At 34.2% G+C, this 19,458-nt stretch overlaps 2 protein-coding genes, 1 long non-coding RNA gene and 1 pseudogene across 9 annotated transcripts; 2 read left to right on the forward strand and 2 right to left on the reverse strand.

Moving 5' to 3' along the window:
* Window positions 1–314: 314 nt before the first annotated feature.
* On the forward strand, window positions 315–4,268 carry LOC144088405 (uncharacterized). The gene is made up of 4 exons (XR_013304883.1): window positions 315–538; window positions 2,310–2,378; window positions 2,546–2,646; window positions 2,712–4,268. It is a non-coding gene; the product is annotated as an uncharacterized LOC144088405 (long non-coding RNA).
* On the reverse strand, window positions 2,511–11,437 carry LOC144088402 (uncharacterized). Of its 6 annotated transcripts, XM_077618799.1 has the most exons (12): window positions 11,000–11,437; window positions 8,100–8,219; window positions 7,625–7,744; window positions 6,231–6,350; window positions 5,168–5,287; window positions 4,260–4,377; window positions 3,904–4,103; window positions 3,627–3,732; window positions 3,281–3,430; window positions 2,934–3,085; window positions 2,718–2,833; window positions 2,511–2,632 (listed from the first exon to the last, which is right to left on the reverse strand). In XM_077618799.1, exons 7-10 carry the CDS (start codon window positions 3,965–3,967, stop codon window positions 3,007–3,009), a joined length of 399 nt encoding a protein of 132 aa, XP_077474925.1. In that variant the 5' UTR covers window positions 3,968–4,103; window positions 4,260–4,377; window positions 5,168–5,287; window positions 6,231–6,350; window positions 7,625–7,744; window positions 8,100–8,219; window positions 11,000–11,437; the 3' UTR covers window positions 2,511–2,632; window positions 2,718–2,833; window positions 2,934–3,006. The 6 variants fall into 6 exon arrangements, 4 of the variants coding, with proteins under 4 accessions (XP_077474925.1, XP_077474922.1, XP_077474924.1 ...); XR_013304881.1 differs by lacking the exon at window positions 3,281–3,430 and having other exon boundaries at window positions 2,934–3,106; window positions 3,452–3,732; window positions 11,000–11,435; XM_077618796.1 differs by lacking the exon at window positions 3,627–3,732 and having other exon boundaries at window positions 3,281–3,403; window positions 11,000–11,423.
* On the forward strand, window positions 11,389–15,244 carry rrp7a (ribosomal RNA processing 7 homolog A). The gene is made up of 7 exons (XM_077618795.1): window positions 11,389–11,540; window positions 12,033–12,175; window positions 12,602–12,727; window positions 12,817–12,940; window positions 14,025–14,122; window positions 14,203–14,410; window positions 14,969–15,244. Exons 1-7 carry the CDS (start codon window positions 11,477–11,479, stop codon window positions 15,052–15,054), a joined length of 849 nt encoding a protein of 282 aa, XP_077474921.1. The 5' UTR covers window positions 11,389–11,476; the 3' UTR covers window positions 15,055–15,244.
* Window positions 15,245–15,349: 105 nt separating this feature from the next.
* On the reverse strand, window positions 15,350–18,803 carry LOC144088404 (zona pellucida sperm-binding protein 2-like; annotated as a pseudogene). Its single transcript, XR_013304882.1, has 8 exons — window positions 18,500–18,803; window positions 18,297–18,421; window positions 17,052–17,172; window positions 16,758–16,987; window positions 16,555–16,693; window positions 16,390–16,459; window positions 15,663–15,797; window positions 15,350–15,593 (listed from the first exon to the last, which is right to left on the reverse strand). The product of XR_013304882.1 is annotated as a zona pellucida sperm-binding protein 2-like (transcript).
* Between the last annotated feature and the right edge of the window lie 655 nt (window positions 18,804–19,458).

Here is a 19,458-nt window from a genome sequence, read left to right on the forward strand (position 1 = left end):
TTCCAATAATCACTAAGTAAAGTGTGGCCATTTCATGGCGTAGAGGTTTGTTCACTTGACTGCCATGTGGGCAGCTGGAGTTCAAATCCCAGTGTTGTTTGACTGATCACTACACTATGTAGTTCAGTATATTTTTCATTAAAATAAAGACTTAGTTCATTATACACCGCTGTGTGATGACAATAAAAGCTTTTGATTTGATATAAAGGCGTAGCATCCCATAAGACTAGACTATCATTTAAAACTATTACATATATTTAAAAAAAAAAGTCGAAGGCATTCCCTGAAATGACGTCACATTGGTGCGCCGGAAGTGAAACGGACCGGAAAAGACAATGAAAAAAAGGGTTTTCGTTGACCTGTATGCTTTGTTTTGTTTGTAAACGTCTTTTCAGGTTTTTAATCGCATGATCTAAACGGCCTAATTTGGGTCAGCTCCAACCAAGTCACGTTTGTTAAAGGACATTAACAGAAGTCCACCAAGAGTTGTTGTTTTTTACGTTGGCTGATTTTTGTGTACTCGACGCATGCCGAAAAGGTAAGAAATGCTCCCATTTTCTACATTGCAAGCTTCTATAAAGATATACTAGTTCCACTTGCAGTCATAATATCTCCAAATCGAATTGCGTTTAGTGTTTTTTAATCGTTTCAAAGATCGCACAAGGACATTAAAGAAGACGGCTCAATGATGACTTTTCCAATTTGAAATTCCTTTATAGACCATTTGTCGTAAAACGAAAATCCTAATTGTGGAAAGACACTCTCCAGTAATATTGGTGATATCTGACGACTTGATTTATTTATTTATTTTTGGTAATGACCATGTATAGTAAGGCTTTTTTTCCTAAACGACATAGTAGTATAGTAAACCTTTTTTTCTTAAAAAAACGACATAGTATAGAAAGGCTTTTTTTAAAATAAAAATGACCATGGATAGAAAGGCTTTTTTAAAATAAATATAGCAAGGCTTTTTTTCGTCAAAACGACGTAGTATATATAGTAAAGCTTTTTTTCGTAAAAAAATCACAGTATAGTAAGGTTTTAAATAAATAAAAAACGACATAGTATGTATAGTAAGGCTTTTTTTTCGTAAAAAATGACATAGTATAGTAAGGCTTTTTTCTTTTTAAAAAACGACATGGTATAGTAAGGCTTTTTTTCTTAAAAAACTAAATAGTATAGTAAGGCTTATTTCTTAAAAAACGACATAGTATATATAGTAAGGCTTTTTTCTTTAAAAAACGACATTGTATAGTAAAGCTTTTTTTTCTTAAAAACGACATAGTATAGTAAGGCTTTTTTTCTTTAAAAAACGACATAGTATAGTGAAGCTTTTTTCTTTAAAAAAACAACATAGTATAGTAAGGCTTTTTAAAATAAAAACGACATAGTATATATAGTAAGGATTTTTTTTCTTAAAAAACGACATAGTATAGTAAGGCTTTTTTTCTTTAAAAAAAAACGACATAGTATAGTACGGCTTTTTCCTCTCTTAAAAACGACATAGTATAGTAAGGCTTTTTTCTTTTAAAAAAACGACATAGTATAGTAAGGCTTTTTTTCTTTAAAAAACGACATAGTATAGTACGGCTTTTTTCTCTCTTAAAAACGACATAGTATAGTAAGGCTTTTTTCTTATAAAAAAAACGACATAGTATAGTAAGGCTTTTTTATTTTAAAAAAAACGACATAGTATAGTACGGCTTTTTTAAATTAAAAACAACATAGTATAGTAAGGCTTTTTTTTTCGTTAAAAAATGAAGGCATTATTTATAAACAAGTCTTTATTTATTAAAAAATGACATAGTATAGTAAGGCTTTTTTCTTAAAAAAAAACAACGTAGTATAGTAAGGCTTTTTTCTTTAAAAAAACGACGTAGTATAGTAAGGCTTTTTTCTTTAAAAAATGACCAGGTATAGTAAGGCTTTTTTTCTTTTAAAAAACAACATAGTATAGTACGGCTTTTTAAAATTAAAAACGAAATAGTATAGTAAGGCTTTTTTTTTCGTTAAAAAATGAAGGCATTATTTATAAACAAGGCTTTATTAAAAAATGACATAGTATAGTAAGGCTTTTTTCTTAAAAAAAAACAACATAGTATAGTAAGGCTTTTTTTTGTATAAAAAAAATGACAATGTATAACAAGGCTTTATTTATTAAAAAATGACATAGTATAGTAAGGCTTTTTTCTTTAAAAAACGACATAGTATAGTAAGGCTTTTTTTAAAGCGACATAGTATAGTAAGGCTTTTTTCTTAAATAAACGACCATGTATAGTAAGGCGTTTTTCTTGTGGTCTCTCTGACAGGATGGAGTAGGTTTGCGACCAGCTTGCGGATGAAGCTCCGCCCCGACCGGTCGCCTTCGTATTGGCTTGGTATGTGATGTCTCGCCTTGTTGCAGCGACCATAGTGTGTGTGCATAGCCACATCCCCTTACAAAAAACTTTTTAGAATAAAAAAAAAAATTCTTATAAATCAAAGTCATGGTCACATAATAGAACAAGAGATACTTTGCTGTCAACTTTTATTTTTATTTTTTCAGATTAGTGACAAAGGCAAAAATGGATGACTTGTGGGATGGACAGTCTTCCAACGAAAAGGTTTCCCAAACCGTGGAGAGCGAGGACACCTGAAGACAAAAAAGTAAGTTCTAAAGAGACATTCATGTTGCTGTGCAGAAAATATTTCTTTTCTTTCGTTTTTCTTAGACTCACCTGCGGATGGCGGTGACGTAGGATGTCGATTTCACCAGGTGGCTGACTTGGCCTCAATAGGAGAGCACAAACTTACCATACAAAAGGTAATCGGCTGGATTCCCCGCCTCCTCCAACTTGTCAATTTTCAGGTCAAATAAAAACCGAGTGGGCAGGACCATACTTTTTAGGGCGGTGGCTTATACACTTAGTCATTTGAGCCGAGCGCCCTCCTACCGAAAAGACTTGGCCGGTCCAAGTTTAGTGGGATGGTGGGAGGGCCCTTTACCACGCACGGTAGAGCATGCGCCTACTGCCGAATGGATGCTGGTTCGCGTCCCGCAGACGTACTCTTGGTGCCTCTCCCCGCCTTCGGCGGGGAGAGACACCTGCGACATAAGACAAATTACCTTTTACTAAAATAAACTTTAAAAATTAAATTTTACATTTAATCATTACATCAAAATTAGTTAAAAGAATTGGCTTAAAAAAACAATAGACAAGAAAACTTTTATTGGACAGGACCATGCTGAGTACGGAGGCGGCTTACACACTTAGCCAAAATCACTCCAGCACCCTCTTACCGAAAAGACTTGGCCGGTCGAACTTTAGTGGGTGTGTGGGTGGGCCCCTTGGCGCACACAGTAGAGTATGCGCCTACCACCGAGTGGAAGCTGGTTCGCGTCCCGCAGACGTACTCTTGGTGCCTCTCCCGCCTTCGGCGGGAGAGACACCTGCGACATAAGATAAATTACCTTTTGCTAAAATAAACTTTAAAAAATTAAATTTTACATTTAAACATTGCATCAAAATTAGTTAAAAGAATTGGCCTACAAAAACAAAAGACAAGAAAACTTTTATTGGACAGGACCATGCTGAGTAGGGAGGCAGTTTACACACTTAGCCAAAATCACTCCAGCGCCCTCTTACCGAAAATACTCAGCCGGTTGAAGTTTAGTGGGAAGTTGGGAGGGCCCTTTAGCACACACAGTAGAGCATATGCCTACCGTCGAATGGAAGCTGGTTCGCTCCCCACCTGCGAAAAGACTCATTACCTTTTACTAAAAAAACCTTTCAAAATTAAATTTTACATTTAAACATTACATCAAAATTAGTTAAAAGAATTGGCCTAAAAAAACAAAAGACACTGGCTATTAGCTAGGATTTCAAATAAGCCACCCAAACTTTTATTGGTTGCCATTCCCACCACAACCGCCGGCTGTCGAAGAACCGCATGGTGGCGTTGTTCTGCCAGTCGCCCTCGTCCACATCCACGTATGCCGAATGACGGGGACACACCTCAAACCCACGGCTGTCACGGGGTGAGGCAAGCAGGACTTGACTTGTCGATCGGTCGGCTGCACCCGTTCTTCTCCTCCCGCTCCTCTTCCACGTTGTCCAATGCATCTGTCATAACACAAAGACAATTATTTCTCAACAGGGAAAAAACCCTTTGTATACTATGTCGTTTTTTGAGAAAAAAAAACCCTTACTATACTATGTCGTTTTTTAGGAAAAAAAAGCCTTACTATACCATGTTGTTTTTAAGGAATAAAGACTTACTATACAGTGCGTGGTTGTCCGTCTCCTTGTACCCTAAGATCGTCTGGCCACCGATTCAGGATGTCCCCCGCCTCTGGCCTGGAGACAAATGGGATTGGCTCCAGCATCCCCCGCTACCCTAATGAGGATAAAGCAGTTCAGAAAATGAGATGAGGCTTACTATACATGGTCTTTTTTTTTTAAAAGCCTTACTATACTATGTCGTTTTTTTTTTAGAAAAAAAAAGCCTTACTATACTATGTCGTTTTTTGGGGAAAATAGCCTTACTATACTATGTCATTTTTTGGGGAAAAAAGCCTTACTATACTATGTCGTTTTTTAGGTAAAAAAGCCTTACTATACTATGTCGTTTTTTGGGGAAAATAGCCTTACTATACCATGTCATTTTTGGGGGAAAAAAGCCTTACTATACTATGTCGGTTTTTTTTTAGGGAAAAAAGCCTTACTATACTATGTCGTTTTTTAAGAAAAAAAGCCTTACTATACTATGTCATTTTTTTTAGGAAAAAAAGCCTTACTATACTATGTCGTTTTTTAGGGAAAAAACCTTACTATACTATGCTGTTTTTTTTTTAGGAAAAAAAGGCTTACTATACCATGTCGTTTTTTAGGAAAAAAAGCCTTACCATACTATGTCGTTTTTTAGGGAAAAAACCCTTTGTATACTATGTCGTTTTTTGAGAAAAAAAACCCTTACTATACTATGTCGTTTTTTTCGGAAAAAAAGCCTTACTATACTATGTCGTTTTTTAGGGAAAAAAGCCTTACTATACCATGTCGTTTTTTAGGAAAAAAAAACCTTTGTATACTATGTCGTTTTTTAGGGAAAAACCCTTTGTATACTATGTCGTTTTTTGAGAAAAAAAAACCTTACTATACTATGTCGTTTTTTAGGAAAAAAGACTTACTATACAGTGTGCGTGGTTGTCCGTCTCCTTGTACCCTAAGATCGTCTGGCCACCGATTCAGGATGTCCCCCGCCTCTGGCCTGGAGACAAATGGGATTGGCTCCAGCATCCCCCGCTACCCTAATGAGGATAAAGCAGTTCAGAAAATGAGATGAGGCTTACTATACATAGTCATTTTTTTAAAAGCCTTACTATACTATGTCGTTTTTTTTTAGGGAAAAAAGCCTTACTATACTATGTCGTTTTTTAAGAAGAAAAAAAACCTTACTATATTATGTCGTTTTTTAAGAAAAAAGCCTTACTATACTATGTCGTTTTTTAAGAAAAAAAGCCTTACTATACTATGTCGTTTTTTTAGGAAAAAAAGCCTTACTATACTATGTTGTTTTTTAGGGAAAAAAGCATTACTATACTATGTCATTTTTTAAGAAAAAAAAAAACCCTTACTATATTATGTAATTTTTAGGGATAAAACCTTACTATACTATGTCGTTTTTTAAGGAAAAAAAGCCTTACTATACTATGTCGTTTTTTTAGGAAAAAAAGCCTTACTATATTATGTCGTTTTTTAAGAAAAAAAGCCTTACTATACTGTGTCGTTTTTTTAAGAAAAAAAGCCTTACTATACTATGTCGTTTTTTTTAGGAAAAAAAGCCTTGAAAAAAGCATTACTATACTATGTCATTTTTTAAGAAAAAAAAAAACCTTACTATATTGTGTCATTTTTAGGGAAAAAACCTTACTATACTATGTCGTTTTTTAAGGAAAAAAAGCCTTACTATACTATGTCGTTTTTTTAGGAAAAAAAGCCTTACTATATTATGTCGTTTTTTTAGGGAAAAAAGCCTTACTATACTATGTCATTTTTTTAACAAAAAGCCTTACTATACTATGTCGTTTTTTAAGAAAAAAAGCCTTACTATACTATGTTGTTTTTTAAGAAAAAAAGCCTTACTATACTATGTTGTTTTTTTAAGAAAAAAAAGCCTTACTATACTATGTCGTTTTTAAGAGAGAAAAAAGCCTTACTATACTATGTCATTTTTAAGGAAAAAAGACTTACTATACAGTGTGCATGGTTGTCCGTCTCCTTGTACCCTAAGATCGGCTGGCCACCGATTCAGGATGTCCGCTGCCTCTGGCCTGGAGACAGCTGGGATTGGCTCCAGCATCCCCCGCTATCCTAATGAGGATAAAGCAGTTCAGAAAATGAGATGAGATGAGGCTTACTATACATGGTCATTTTTTAAAAGAAAGCCTTACTATACTATGTCGTTTTTTAGGAAAAAAAGCCTTACTATACTATGTCGTTTTTTTAAGAAAAAAAGCCTTACTATACTATGTCGTTTTTAAGAAAAAAAAAGCCTTACTATACTGTGTCGTTTTTTTTTAAGAAAAAAGCCTTACTATACTACGTCGTTTTTTTAAAAGAAAAAAGCCTTACTATACTATGTCGTTTTTTAAGAAAAAAGCCTTACTATAGTATGTCGTTTTTTAAAGAAAAAAAGCCTTACTATACTATGTCGTTTTTAAGAAAAAAGCCTTATTATACTATGCCGTTTTTAAAGAAAAAAAGCCTTACTATACTATGTCGTTTTTAAGGGGAAAAAGCCTTACTATACTATGTCGTTTTTTAAGAAAAAAAGCCTTACTATACTATGTTGTTTTTTTAAAAGAAAAATGCCTTACTATACTGTCATTTTTTAAAGAAAAAAGCCTAACTATTCTATGTCGTTTTTTAAAGAAAAAAAGCCTTACTATACTATGTCATTTTTTAAGAAAATAAGCCTTACTATACTATGTCGTTTTTAAGAAAAAATGCCTTACTATACTATGTCATTTTTTAAGAAAATAAGCCTTACTATACTATGTCGTTTTTTAAGAAAAAAAGCCTTACTATACTATGTCGTTTTTTAAGAAAAAAAGACTTACTATACTTTGTCGTTTTTTAAAGAAAAAAAAGCCTTACTATACTATGTCGTTTTTTTAACAAAAAAAAGCCTTATTATACTATGTTGTTTTTTTAAGAAAAAAAGCCTTACTATAATATGTTGTTGGTTTAAGAAAAAAAGCTTTACTATACTGTCATTTTTTAAAGAAAAAAGCCTTACTATACTATGCCGTTTTTTTTAAGAAAAAAGCCTTACTATAGTATGTCGTTTTTAAAGAAAAAAAGCCTTACTATACTATGTAGTTTTAAGGGAAAAAAGCCTTCCTATACTATGTCATTTTTTAAGAAAAAAGCCTTACTATACTATGTCGTTTTTTAAGAAAAAAAGCCTTACTATACTATGTCGTTTTTTAAAGAAAGAAAGCCTTACTATGTCGTTTTTTAAGAAAAAAAGCCTTACTATACTATGTTGTTTTTTAAGAAAAAAAGCCTTAAGATACTATGTCGTTTTTAAGAGAGAAAAAAGCCTTACTATACTATGTCGTTTTTAAGGAAAAACGACTTACTATACAGTGTGCATGGTTGTCCGTCTCCTTGTACCCTAAGATCAGCTGGCCACCGATTCAGGATGTCCGCTGCCTCTGGCCTGGAGACAGCTGGGATTGGCTCCAGCATCCCCCGCTATCCTAATGAGGATAAAGCGGTTCAGAAAATGGTATGAGATGAAGCTTACTATACATGGTCATTTTTTTAAAGAAAGCCTTACTATACTATGTCGTTTAAGAAAAAAAGCCTTACTATACTATGTCGTTTTTTAAGTAAAAAAGCCTTACTATACTATGTCGTTTTTTAAAGAAAGAAAGCCTTACTATACTATGTCGTTTTTTTAAGAAAAAAAGCCTTACTATGTCGTTTTTTAAGAAAAAAAGCCTTACTATACTATGTTGTTTTTTAAGAAAAAAAGCCTTAAGATACTATGTCGTTTTTAAGAGAGAAAAAAGCCTTACTATACTATGTCATTTTTAAGGAAAAAAGACTTACTATACAGTGTGCATGGTTGTCCGTCTCCTTGTACCCTAAGATCGGCTGGCCACCGATTCAGGATGTCCGCTGCCTCTGGCCTGGAGACAGCTGGGATTGGCTCCAGCATCCCCCGCTATCCTAATGAGGATAAAGCGGTTCAGAAAATGGTATGAGATGAAGCTTACTATACATGGTCATTTTTTTAAAGAAAGCCTTACTATACTATGTCGTTTAAGAAAAAAAGCCTTACTATACTATGTCGTTTTTTAAGTAAAAAAGCCTTACTATACTATGTCGTTTTTTTATGAATAAAGCCTTGTTATACATTGTGTCCTGTTTTTACAAAAAGCCTTACTATACTATGTCGTTTTTTAAAGAAAAAAAGGCCTTACTATACTACATATGTCATTTTTTAAGAAATAAAGCCTTACTATACATGGTCGTTTTTTTAAGAAAAAAGGCTTACTATACCATGTCGTTTTTTAAAGAAAAAAGGCTTACTATACTATGTCGTTTTTTAAAGAATAAAGTCTTACTATACTATGTCCTTTTTAAAAGAAAAACGCCTTACTATCTTTTTTTTTCTTAAAAAATAAAAGTGACAAAAGACACATTGAAGCATGAAAGGGGATTATGAAGAGTTTTCATCTGGCGTCTGCCGGATTATAACTCAAACAAGCAGGAGCGATTCGGGTTGGAATTTTTGGTGACAGTTGAGGACTCAAGTGGGAATTTTAACGGCTTTTATGAGTGACATGCGGCAAGAAATTCGTTTGTTGGTGATCCGGTTTAGCGTGAATTTGTTGGAACGCCTCACTTGGACAGATTGCTGTGTGTTGATTGGTTCAAAATAAAATCTGGATGAAAATCAATTGGATTCTAGACTCAATTTTGGATGTGAATCAGACAGACTATGTCATTTTTTATGAATAAAGCCTTGTTATACATTGTGTCATGTTTTTATGAAAAAAGCCTATGTCGTTTTTTAAGAAAAAAAGCCTTACTATACTATGTCGTTTTTTAAGAAAAAAAGGCCTTACTATGTCGTTTTTTAAGAAAAAAAAGGCCTTACTATACTATGTCGTCTTTTAAGAAAAAAAGGCCTTAATATACTATATCGTTTTTAAAGAAAAAAGGCTTTCTATACTATGTCGTTTTTAAAGAAAAAAGCCTTACTATACTATGTCCTTTTTAAAAGAAAAAAGCCTTACTATACTATGTTGTTTTTTATGAATTAAGCCTTCTTATACATTGTGTCATGTTTTTACGAAAAAAGCCTTACTATACTATGTCGTTTTTACGGGAAAAAAGCCTTACTATACTATGTCATTTTTTAAGAAAAAAAGCCTTACTATACTATGTTGTTGTTTTTTAAAGAAAAAAAGCCTTACTATACTATGTCGTTTTTTAAGGAAAAAAAAGGCCTTACTATACTATGTCGTTTTTTAAGAAAAAAAGGCCTTACTATACTATGTGGTTTTTTTTTTTTTTTTGAAAAAAAGCCTTACTATACTGTCGTTTTTAAGAAAAAAAGCCTTACTATACTATGTCGTTTTTTTAAAGAAAAAAAGCCTTACTATACCCTGTCGGTTTTTATGAATAAAGCCTTGTTATACATTGTGTCCTGTTTTTACGAAAAGCCTTTCTATACTATGTTGTTTTTTTAAAGAAAAAAAGGCCTTACTATACTACATATGTCGTTTTTTAAGAAATAAAGCCTTACTATACATGGTCATTTTTTAGGAAAAAAGGCTTACTATACATGGTCGTTTTTTTTAAGAAAAAAGGCTTACTATACCAAGCTGTTTTTTAAAGAAAAAAGGCTTACTATACATGTCGTTTTTTAAAAGAAAAAAGCCTTACTATACTATGTCCTTTTTAAAGAAAAAAAGCCTTACTATACTATGTCGTTTTTATGAATAAAGCCTTGTTATACATTGTGTCCTGTTTTTTACGAAAAGCCTTACTATACTATGTCGTTTTTTAAAGAAAAAAAGGCCTTACTATACTATGTCGTTTTTTAAGAAAAAAGCCTTACTATACTATGTCGGTTTTTATGAATAAAGCCTTGTTATACATTGTGTCCCGTTTTTACGAAAAGCCTTACTATACTATGTTGTTTTTTAAAGAAAAAAAGGCCTTACTATACTACATATGTTGTTTTTTAAGAAATAAAGCCTTACTATACATCAGGGGTCGGGAACCTTTTTGACGAAGAGAGCCACAAACAATTCATATTTTCCAATGTTATTCCTTGTGAGCCATACTACGAATTTAAAAGTCAAAATACATACATGTAAATGAGTTCATTTTCAATTTTTTTTAGTAATTTCACCACTTTTAAAGTGGAAAAAAAGAATATTTTTTAAAAGAATCTTATGCTGCTGCTAATCAATGAGAGGATGCATTCCATAAGAGTCTACTGCAAAAAAATGAAGATTAAAGCAGTTCTAGATGTAATATCTCAGTTCTGTCACCAGTAATTTCCATATTTTAGCTCACAGGTTAGCAAAGAGCCAGATGCACCCATCAAAAGAGCCATTGGTGGCTCCCGAGCCATAGGTTCCCTACCCCTGCTATACATGGTCGTTTTTTAAGAAAAAAGGCTTACTATACATGGTCGTTTTTTTAAGAAAACAATAACCACCGCGTTAAGAACACCGTTCGGTTCTTATGAATACTTGCAGAATACATCATTTAGCAAAATAACATTAGAATTTAAGCTTTAAGGTTTAACCTTAACCCTTGCTTGCTTAGCGGAGCTCAACATGGCGATCTTCAGCTCAAAATAAATGCACACTTGTTCACCATAATAAGTAAGCAACTCGTAAGACATCAAAATAAAACGCACACTTGTTCATTATAACAAGCAACTAACTCGTAAGACATTAAAATAAATGTTATAATCATTGTTTTACCTGACTGGCGTGCAATAGTTCTGAGATACAGCGTGCCTAGTCCCACCACCTGAAGTCATATGAAGTTAATCAGCGTGTTGTTGTCTCCGTGCCCTCCGATTGGCTGGCTGGCAAGCCATAGTTGGCCGGGATAGGCGCCAGCATCCTTGCAACCCCTGCGAAGTAAAGCGCTACGGAAAATGATTGAATCAATCGATGATTTATTTTGAAAAATGGAATTACATTTGCACCGTCAGATAGACCAGAGCTATTTTGTATAGTTACCAAAGAGATGTGTATTCTTCCAAATCAATAAAACTGAATACAGCAGTTTCAAAATAAACCATTACATATACATACAATTAATTTAATTGCCATTTGGAAATGTATTTGACGTACTACGGCTGACACAAATTTAAAAAAAAAACAGGACGCAGGAAAGCAACCGGAACCGGATGTATTACTACTTCATTTCCTGTGTGAAAGGTCACTGCAAAGATGGCTCCATCCAGGCGCAGTTACGCCAAAAGCACGGCCTGCGTTATTCCTGGAGGATTTACAGGTATGTGAGCAATGCTGTGTTTAATCTTTTATATTACTTAAAGTATCAATTCAATAAAATGTTTAGTTTTCTTGTAGTTGGGTCTGTTAACCAACCTAGATGAATTCCCCCGTGATATTTAAAGCTTCTTACTGCGGTGAAGCCATCGGACGATCCTAGTAGACGACCCTCTCTGACTACTCGTATTAATTATGCAATTTCACAGATTAAATTTGGAGAAATTTGAAATTATAGTTGCTACATGCATATTTCGTTCAAGGATGCATTTTTGGGCTCCTGGTATTCAAGATTTTTCCATAGTTCCGAGGCAAGTTGGGTCAATCCACCCTTCTGTTTTGAATGGAATTACCATAATGCTTGGACTAAGCGGGCAAACTATTTTGAGCATCCGCTCATTTGACTACAAAAACGTGAATGTCCGCTGGCTTGACCGCAGTTTGCTTCTGACTGTTTTTTTGTGTGTTTCTCACGTTTTTTAATTGCTTTTTTTAGTGTTGTCTTTGAAGTTTAACTCTGATACGAAATCAGAACACAAGTTGTACGTGAAGGAACACAAAATTCGGGCCGAAAAAAGTTCCCACCGGCCGCTCGACCGGACGTTGTTTGTCCTCAACATCCCACCATATTGCTCTAAGGTATAAAAACAATCACGATTCAATGCTAACTGAAATAAGAAGACTAATATTTCTCATTTATACAATGTTTCACCCTTCATGTCCTGTGTTGTAAACCCATGTTATTAACTCTTTATCATGAATTTAAATGAGTTTTTCACTTGTAGACATCCAATCCATTTTTCCCATTTGACCCCCAAATTAGATATAAATCAAATTTAAATTAAAAAAACAACCATTGCTGCCCGTATGTTGCTGCCTTTCATCAGTGAAAAAGCACACGTGTGCAATGAAAATTCGCTAGAACCTTAGCTTCATTTAGTATGTCTACCAACACAAATACCAGAATGATTGCATCTGAAAAAAAGAATACATTTAATCTTTATGGTGAAAGTCTGCAGAAAGTACCATTTCACCACCTAAAGCCTAAACCGTGTTGCCTTTCAGGATGTGGTCGAGGAATTGTTTTCAAAGTTCGGCTCTGTTACGTCAGTGGAGTTGAGTGACCACCCAGCCTCATTGCTTCAACCTGGACCTGAACTCTCCACATTGTTCAAACCAGCTCCAAAACAGGTACACGACTAATGCTGTTGATACAATTGTGCTCTACCTCCATTATCTCCTATTTCTTAACTTTCATGTACATTTTTCCCCCCCATTAGAGCTTCAACGTCGGTTACATTGTGTTCAAAAGCCCATCTTCCATTGCAGCTGCTAAATCGCACCCCCACGACGTTCCTTTGGTGGTCTGTTCAACTGAGCGAACAGTTAAGACAGGTGTTTCAAGTGAGTAGATGACAGATCAGAGTCTTTACTGTGTCGCAACTCAATATCTGTAGTTTAAATTAGACCCATAAAGCCATTTTTTTATGTTGAAGTACTTTTTTTTGAAGCACAATACCATACCATGGGGAACCTAATATGCTTATATGCACACAAATTAGACATGCGCAAAGCTGCATACGGTTATTTATTTCAAAAATAGAGAAAATAAACAAAATTTATTTTTACGTATATGAATGAAATTCAATAAAAAACATCTTGCATAAAAAGTGAAAAAACTAATATGCGAGAAAATATATCAATATTTTTTGTTACCTCACTTGATTTTTATTGGATAAAAAGCTTTTTATGACTACTTATTTATACAAATCTTATTGTACTTGTATACTGACAATAAAGGCACTCGATTCAATGTTTATTATGGCAGAAAATTGAAACTATTAAAATATATATTACAAATTAAATAGTCCAATATAACTCCAAACATTTATTGAACTTTAAGTAGTAATCAACCATGTAGAAAAAAAAAAAGTACAGAATGGATAAGGAGCAGTAAAAAAAGTATACAAAGTACAATAAAGTCAAAACAATAACCTGAATGACAAATAGTTTTAGTGCAAGTACTGCGTTCAATCTATTTTCTTTCTTTCTATTTCTTGTAAAATGGCAAAATACAGAAAACATTCAGCATGTGACTTGCATGGACTCATCACAAAATCCCCAGACTAGCCATTGCAAGTTTTTGCACATGATTAGTATTAGCGATAAGCATCTGCAGGTAGCATAGTGCTACCTGTGAGCATATTCATTCATATTCTGTACCGTTTGTCAGTATCTACACAGCAGAATCAACACGACAGAAACATATCTGCCTAAATGCTAACTTATAGATGAATTAATTTGCTTTTAGGAACTTCATTCAATTCATGTCCTTTCTCATTTTCATTGACTAGTTTATTTTTAGCCACTGTCTTAATTCACAAGGAAGTTTCATCATCCAAACAGCAAACAGTTATCCTATTATTGAATTTTTATTTTCGTATATAGGTCAAATTTTAGTTTACATTCTTCCCGTCTGTCTGTGTAGAATGGATCCAGCAGTACAAAGACTCCTTTGTTAAAGAGGACACGCTACAAAAAGTAGTCGATGAGTTCATGAAGGACTTTGACAAGAAAAAAGAAGAAGTGAGTACTGTTTTGATCTACATTATGAGCCCACTCTGTGGTCTTCATGTATTATTTTTTTTAAATTTTTCTTGTACTAGGAAGAAGAGCGCCAGAAGGAGGAGGCGGAGCAACAAAAGGAGGACGAGGAAGGCTGGGTGAAAGTCGGCAAGGGGAAAAAAGGCAATAAAGCACGTCCTCACAGTGAGGCCGCCAACCAGAAGATCCTCCGGAAGGAGGCGATGAAGAAAAAGAGGAAGGAGCTCTTGAACTTCTACTCATGGCAGCACAAAAACACTCAAAAAGAACGTAAGTTGAATCTATTTATTATTAATGAGCTTTTGGAGGGTGGGGGGCAGGGAAGTTTAGCATCATAGTAGGCCTGGGTGATATACCTAAAATTAAAATCCAGTAAAACCGCAAATCAAGTTTAACCTACTCTAGGGCGCTCATTGAAATCATTTGCCAGCCTTAACGGCGCTAGATTCACAGCCACTGCGCCTAATGTAAATGAATTGGCAGGCAATGAGTAAAACACACCCCAAAAATGAAATTTTAAATAAACATAAAAAATAAAGTGCATAACGTGTTTGAATTATGTTTAGTTCTTCCCATTTTTGTACTCCAAATGGAAAAAAAACTTGACCAAAAACATATTTTCTCAGGGAACAATTTGTTTTTGGGCCAAAACATTTTTTTCTCAGGGAACAATTTGTTTTTGGGCCAAAAAAACAGGGAAAACACTAGAAAGTGTATTAAGAGTAAAAATTAATTCATAAAAGAAATTTATTACCCTGGCCTAGTTAGCAGGGTTTGCACTATTTTCATGTGTAAAACTAATGGTCACTTATTGATTTTGTGTTTTAGATATTGCTGAACTGAGGAAAAAGTTTGAGGAGGACAAACAGAGAATTGCACTCCTGAGGGCTCAAAGAAAGTTTAAACCATATTAAAGCAACAACTGTTGTACATTTGCTCAGTTAACTGCATTGTCGTCTCTGATGTTACATTGTAAAATTTGAACTTATTTCTGTATATTGGAAACAAATAATTTGTTACAAAATTGATTTTCATTTGTGTCAGTTATTCTTCTGTGTAAAAAAATCATTTTTAGGTTATAAAGGAAAGTTTTGATTTGTAAAAGTGTTATGTATTTTTTTTACTCTACATACTGATGCTAAATGGTCATTCGTTGATTTTCTGTAAAGCTTATCCTATTGTGGGCAGTGTTAAAAAACTTGTACTGGAAAGATTTCAGAATTTAATCACATTCCCAAACAGTCAAACAAGCTGCAAGGCAAAAATTAAACTAGCCCTGGCATCTTAAAGTGAAATATTTATGATATCGTATCTTCAATTTGCACATCAGATGCTTGTGTTCGCTCTGGCTTATGACACTTTCTGTTGTGCAAACATAGTATCATCAATAGCAGGAGCAGCAATGTTGTTGTCATCACAATACCAGAGAAAAAATATATTGAAATATAATAGACTGTGGAAGAAAAATTGCATTCATCGTCAGTGATTCCTATGATGGTAACATGTCATGAGCTGGACTCACTTGTTTGCTGTTGAATGTGTGGATTTTCTGCACTTTTTGTGATGTTCTGACACAACAGCAGAGGCCCTAAAGAGAGCAGCTGAGTGGGAAGTGCTTCAGGTGATGCTTCTCTTCTCGGTCTCTCACCTTGAGATGCTATTGGGAGACGGTGGAAAAATAATTTTGGGGTTAACAATTTGTATTGGGTCCCTTTAAAAAAAAAATGCAGTTCGATCGCAACCAATTATGCACAAACACCTAACTGTACTTAAGTTTTTTTTCCAGATGATGAAAATCGAAAGTTATAAGGACAAGTATAATCTACAATACTGTGATAATGTTTTGTCCCACTTGTATGGGGGAGAAAACTAATGAAATGTCTGAATTTAAATACCAAGGATGGATAGGGAAAATTAAAGTGTATATATTTTACAACTTTTGGAGAATTCACGTTTTTTTAAAGGTAGATAATATAAATTGTTTTATAAATCTCTGGCTCTTGGCTGTCATTGATTATAATAGACATCCACTTTATTTGATTACTTCTAACCCCTTTCAATTGAAAAAAAATGGGCCTCTATTGCCATTTATAGGTGTTTTCGTTTCCCACTTTCCCTAACTAAAACAATACATACTGACCAGGACTGGCAGTGAATGAATTAAACTTAAGGTAACTTTTGAATAGATGCCCACTGTCCCTGAAAATCTTTAACCCACCCCAACTGTTTAGAAGGGTAGATGTACTTACAAATGATGGAACAGCGCTGTGAACAGTCAACATCCTCGGTACAGATTTCCACCCAACAATAGAAGTATATCTAAGAAAAACAACAGAATTTCAAAATAATAGTGTCAACAAGTTATTTTTTAGGTGTGCTTGTACAACAACAACAAAAATACACTAACTACGCACTTCCTCCACACTTGGCTGGCCTTCATTCAAGAAGGCAAATGTCTTGACATCAAACCTCCTGACTTGGGAATGGGAATATGTTTTTCCCTGGTGGTCCACAGGTATTGAGCTTCTGGAGTCATCCAGGTGGTTAGGGCATCTATTTAGGAGAACAAGTACAATCTAAGCAGTTGCAACTCCATTTCACACCATTCCCTCCTTACCCATCATAGAGAAGCGTCCACACAGAGCGTCGAGATGCAGGGTAGGCAAAGCAATCTCTTACATGAAGAGAAAGTTCAGGGTCGGGTGATGGTGGGGCAAAGGAAATTTCCAAGTACAAGGTTTCACGCAGTGGCAACATCACTGGAAGTTGGTCTTCGGGAAAGAATGTTGTGAAGGAAGCATCTAGAAAGTCGGAGGTCTTTGTGGATGGAACATTTTCCATGGAATTCTGGAATTGATATATTTTAGTTTTTATTTTTATTTTTAAACAATCAGTAAATTAGTCAGCTCACTAGTTGGCACGGGTGTTGTTCTCTGGCTGGGTCTTATGGTCAGAGGGCAACTGATGTTAATGCTGAACCATCCATTTTCTCCTGCGAGCTGGACCTGCAGTGGGACCACCACTTTACTGCCCTTAAGGGTAAAATGTCATGAGTCATTAATCTGTTACAAAACAGTGATCAGCTATTCAAAAGTTGATGCTTCAGACCTTTAACTTTTCATTTAGCAAATGACTGTTTTTGATCCTTAATTTCTTTTTTAAAGCCGTTAAGACATTTAATTCTTTCTAGGGCAAGTGAGTAATTTTGGTCATTTAAAAAAAGAAAAAACTTAAATTCATGTCAAAAACTAAATTAATGAATTAAAAAAACAAATACAAACTTAGTACGGCTGCAAATAACACTTAAAGTAGATTATTTTCATGGTATGGTATTTAACTCAGCGTCATTAATGGTCATTGACGTTCAATTCATTTAAATCATGAAGACTTGCCCTGTAAGGTTTAAATTGAAAAAAATATTTACATTTCCATACCAATTTATGGTTCATTCAATTAAAAAACATACGTGAATGATTTTCTGATATTTGTATGTTTTTGAATGACTTGCAATGGGGACACACATTCAACAATATGTACTTTTATATTTCATCAGTAGAAAGTTATAGCTAAACATTTGAGATTACATTTTTTTGAATGAGATTAAGCTTCTCTTTAATTCCAATTACCTAAATGATCAGAATGTAAACCAATACTCTTTTCAACTGCTTTGAACAATGCGGTTTATATTCGATACACTATAGTGGGGTTGTCAAAAGCATCCATACTGAAATGTATCAATACTCATTTGTTTTTGCATGAAAAATTTGATTTAGCATTATTCTTGACAGTAATGAGGATGTTTTTGAATTTTACATGTTAATGCTTTAGCTGCCATTGACGGGGCTCGACGTTCAAGTCTTTTGAAGTGGGAGGGCTTTCCTTCATTTGCTGTCACCTTCCCACTTTGGACTAGTGATAAACTGAGTTTTAATTTAATATAACCAAAAGATTGGATGGCACAGGAATTCATAAAACCAACATCTATAATTTTAGGTTCTTGCTCAAGTTGGAAATTTTCACATCATGACAACAGTGGTCTTTAATCATCACTATCCCTGCGCCTTATAGTAAAAAAATTACAGTCATCTAAAATGCACCCATATTTTCAACATTATAAAATATGAACTCGATTGTACTAAACAACACTATACTTTACCTTCACTTGAGCATAGCAGCCGTCATACGTGCTGAAGAACAAGAGGCGCTGGTTGTTCCAGCTTCCAATTTTGACCCCGCACGAATTCTCCATTTGAGGCACCATTAACGTAGCCCCCGTCTTGTCTGCCATCAAACCAAAGCGATAACACAATTTCACCACAAAGAGAGTAACGCAGTCAACTTTGCCTTGCACAAACTTACCTCTTACACGCATATTACTGTTGACTTTTGACCCAAACACAGCTTTTATTCCCCTTTGAGAGCAGATGACTCTTGGCGAGACAAGCCTTTGCCTCTGAGACAGTGTTGAGCCTTTTTCGTTACACTGGCAAAGTAGAAAGTGAAAGGTGAAAACGATGAAAATTAAACGAAATTTTATAAAATGACTATTCATCTCCTTGTAGCTTGAATTAATGCTATCCCCACTTCTAACTGTGTATAGTTCTGTAGTAGAAGCAGTGAGGGGACAATTAGCTTTAATTGGTTGAAAGCCTGTGGGAGGCTACATGCAGGTGCAAATTGACGGTTACTCAGTACACTTTTTTGGTAAAACTTTATTGAACAAAACACAAATAACATTTTATTGACCTAAAGAATTTGCAGCCTCTGCTTATTTACATTACGGTGAAAAAAGTGGGCAGCGTCATATATTTTGTTGGGAATAAATACTAAAGCTTTTTAAATTTTATTCACAACAAAATATATGATGGGCAATTAAATGTTGTTTGTGTTTTGTTCAATAAAGGTATTGGATGTGAACCAAATCTGGATTTGATTCAAATTGAGTCTTCAGTGGGGGAATTTTTTTTATACATTCCTACCAAATTGTTAGTTTTAGTTTAAGTATAGAAATAAATTCTAATAGAAAATGTATTTGGACGTCTATTGCCGTCAACAGCAGTCAAAGCGTTAAACTTTGCGTAATCATGAGATTTATTAAAATAATAATAATAATTCCCTTAGCAAAATATAAACTGGCTGCACTTAAATTATTTCTTTATTAATTAATAAATAATTTTATATATTATAATTTTACTTACAGCGATGTAGTATTTGAATAATAGTTTTCCCCTCCAAATTGGATCCTTCAGTTAATTTATTATGTATATAATTTATTTTTAATAAATAATTTTATATATACCATATTTTTATTTATAGCT

Source organism: Stigmatopora argus, chromosome 14 (assembly GCF_051989625.1).
Source record: "Stigmatopora argus isolate UIUO_Sarg chromosome 14, RoL_Sarg_1.0, whole genome shotgun sequence".
Lineage (NCBI taxonomy): Eukaryota > Metazoa > Chordata > Actinopteri > Syngnathiformes > Syngnathidae > Stigmatopora > Stigmatopora argus.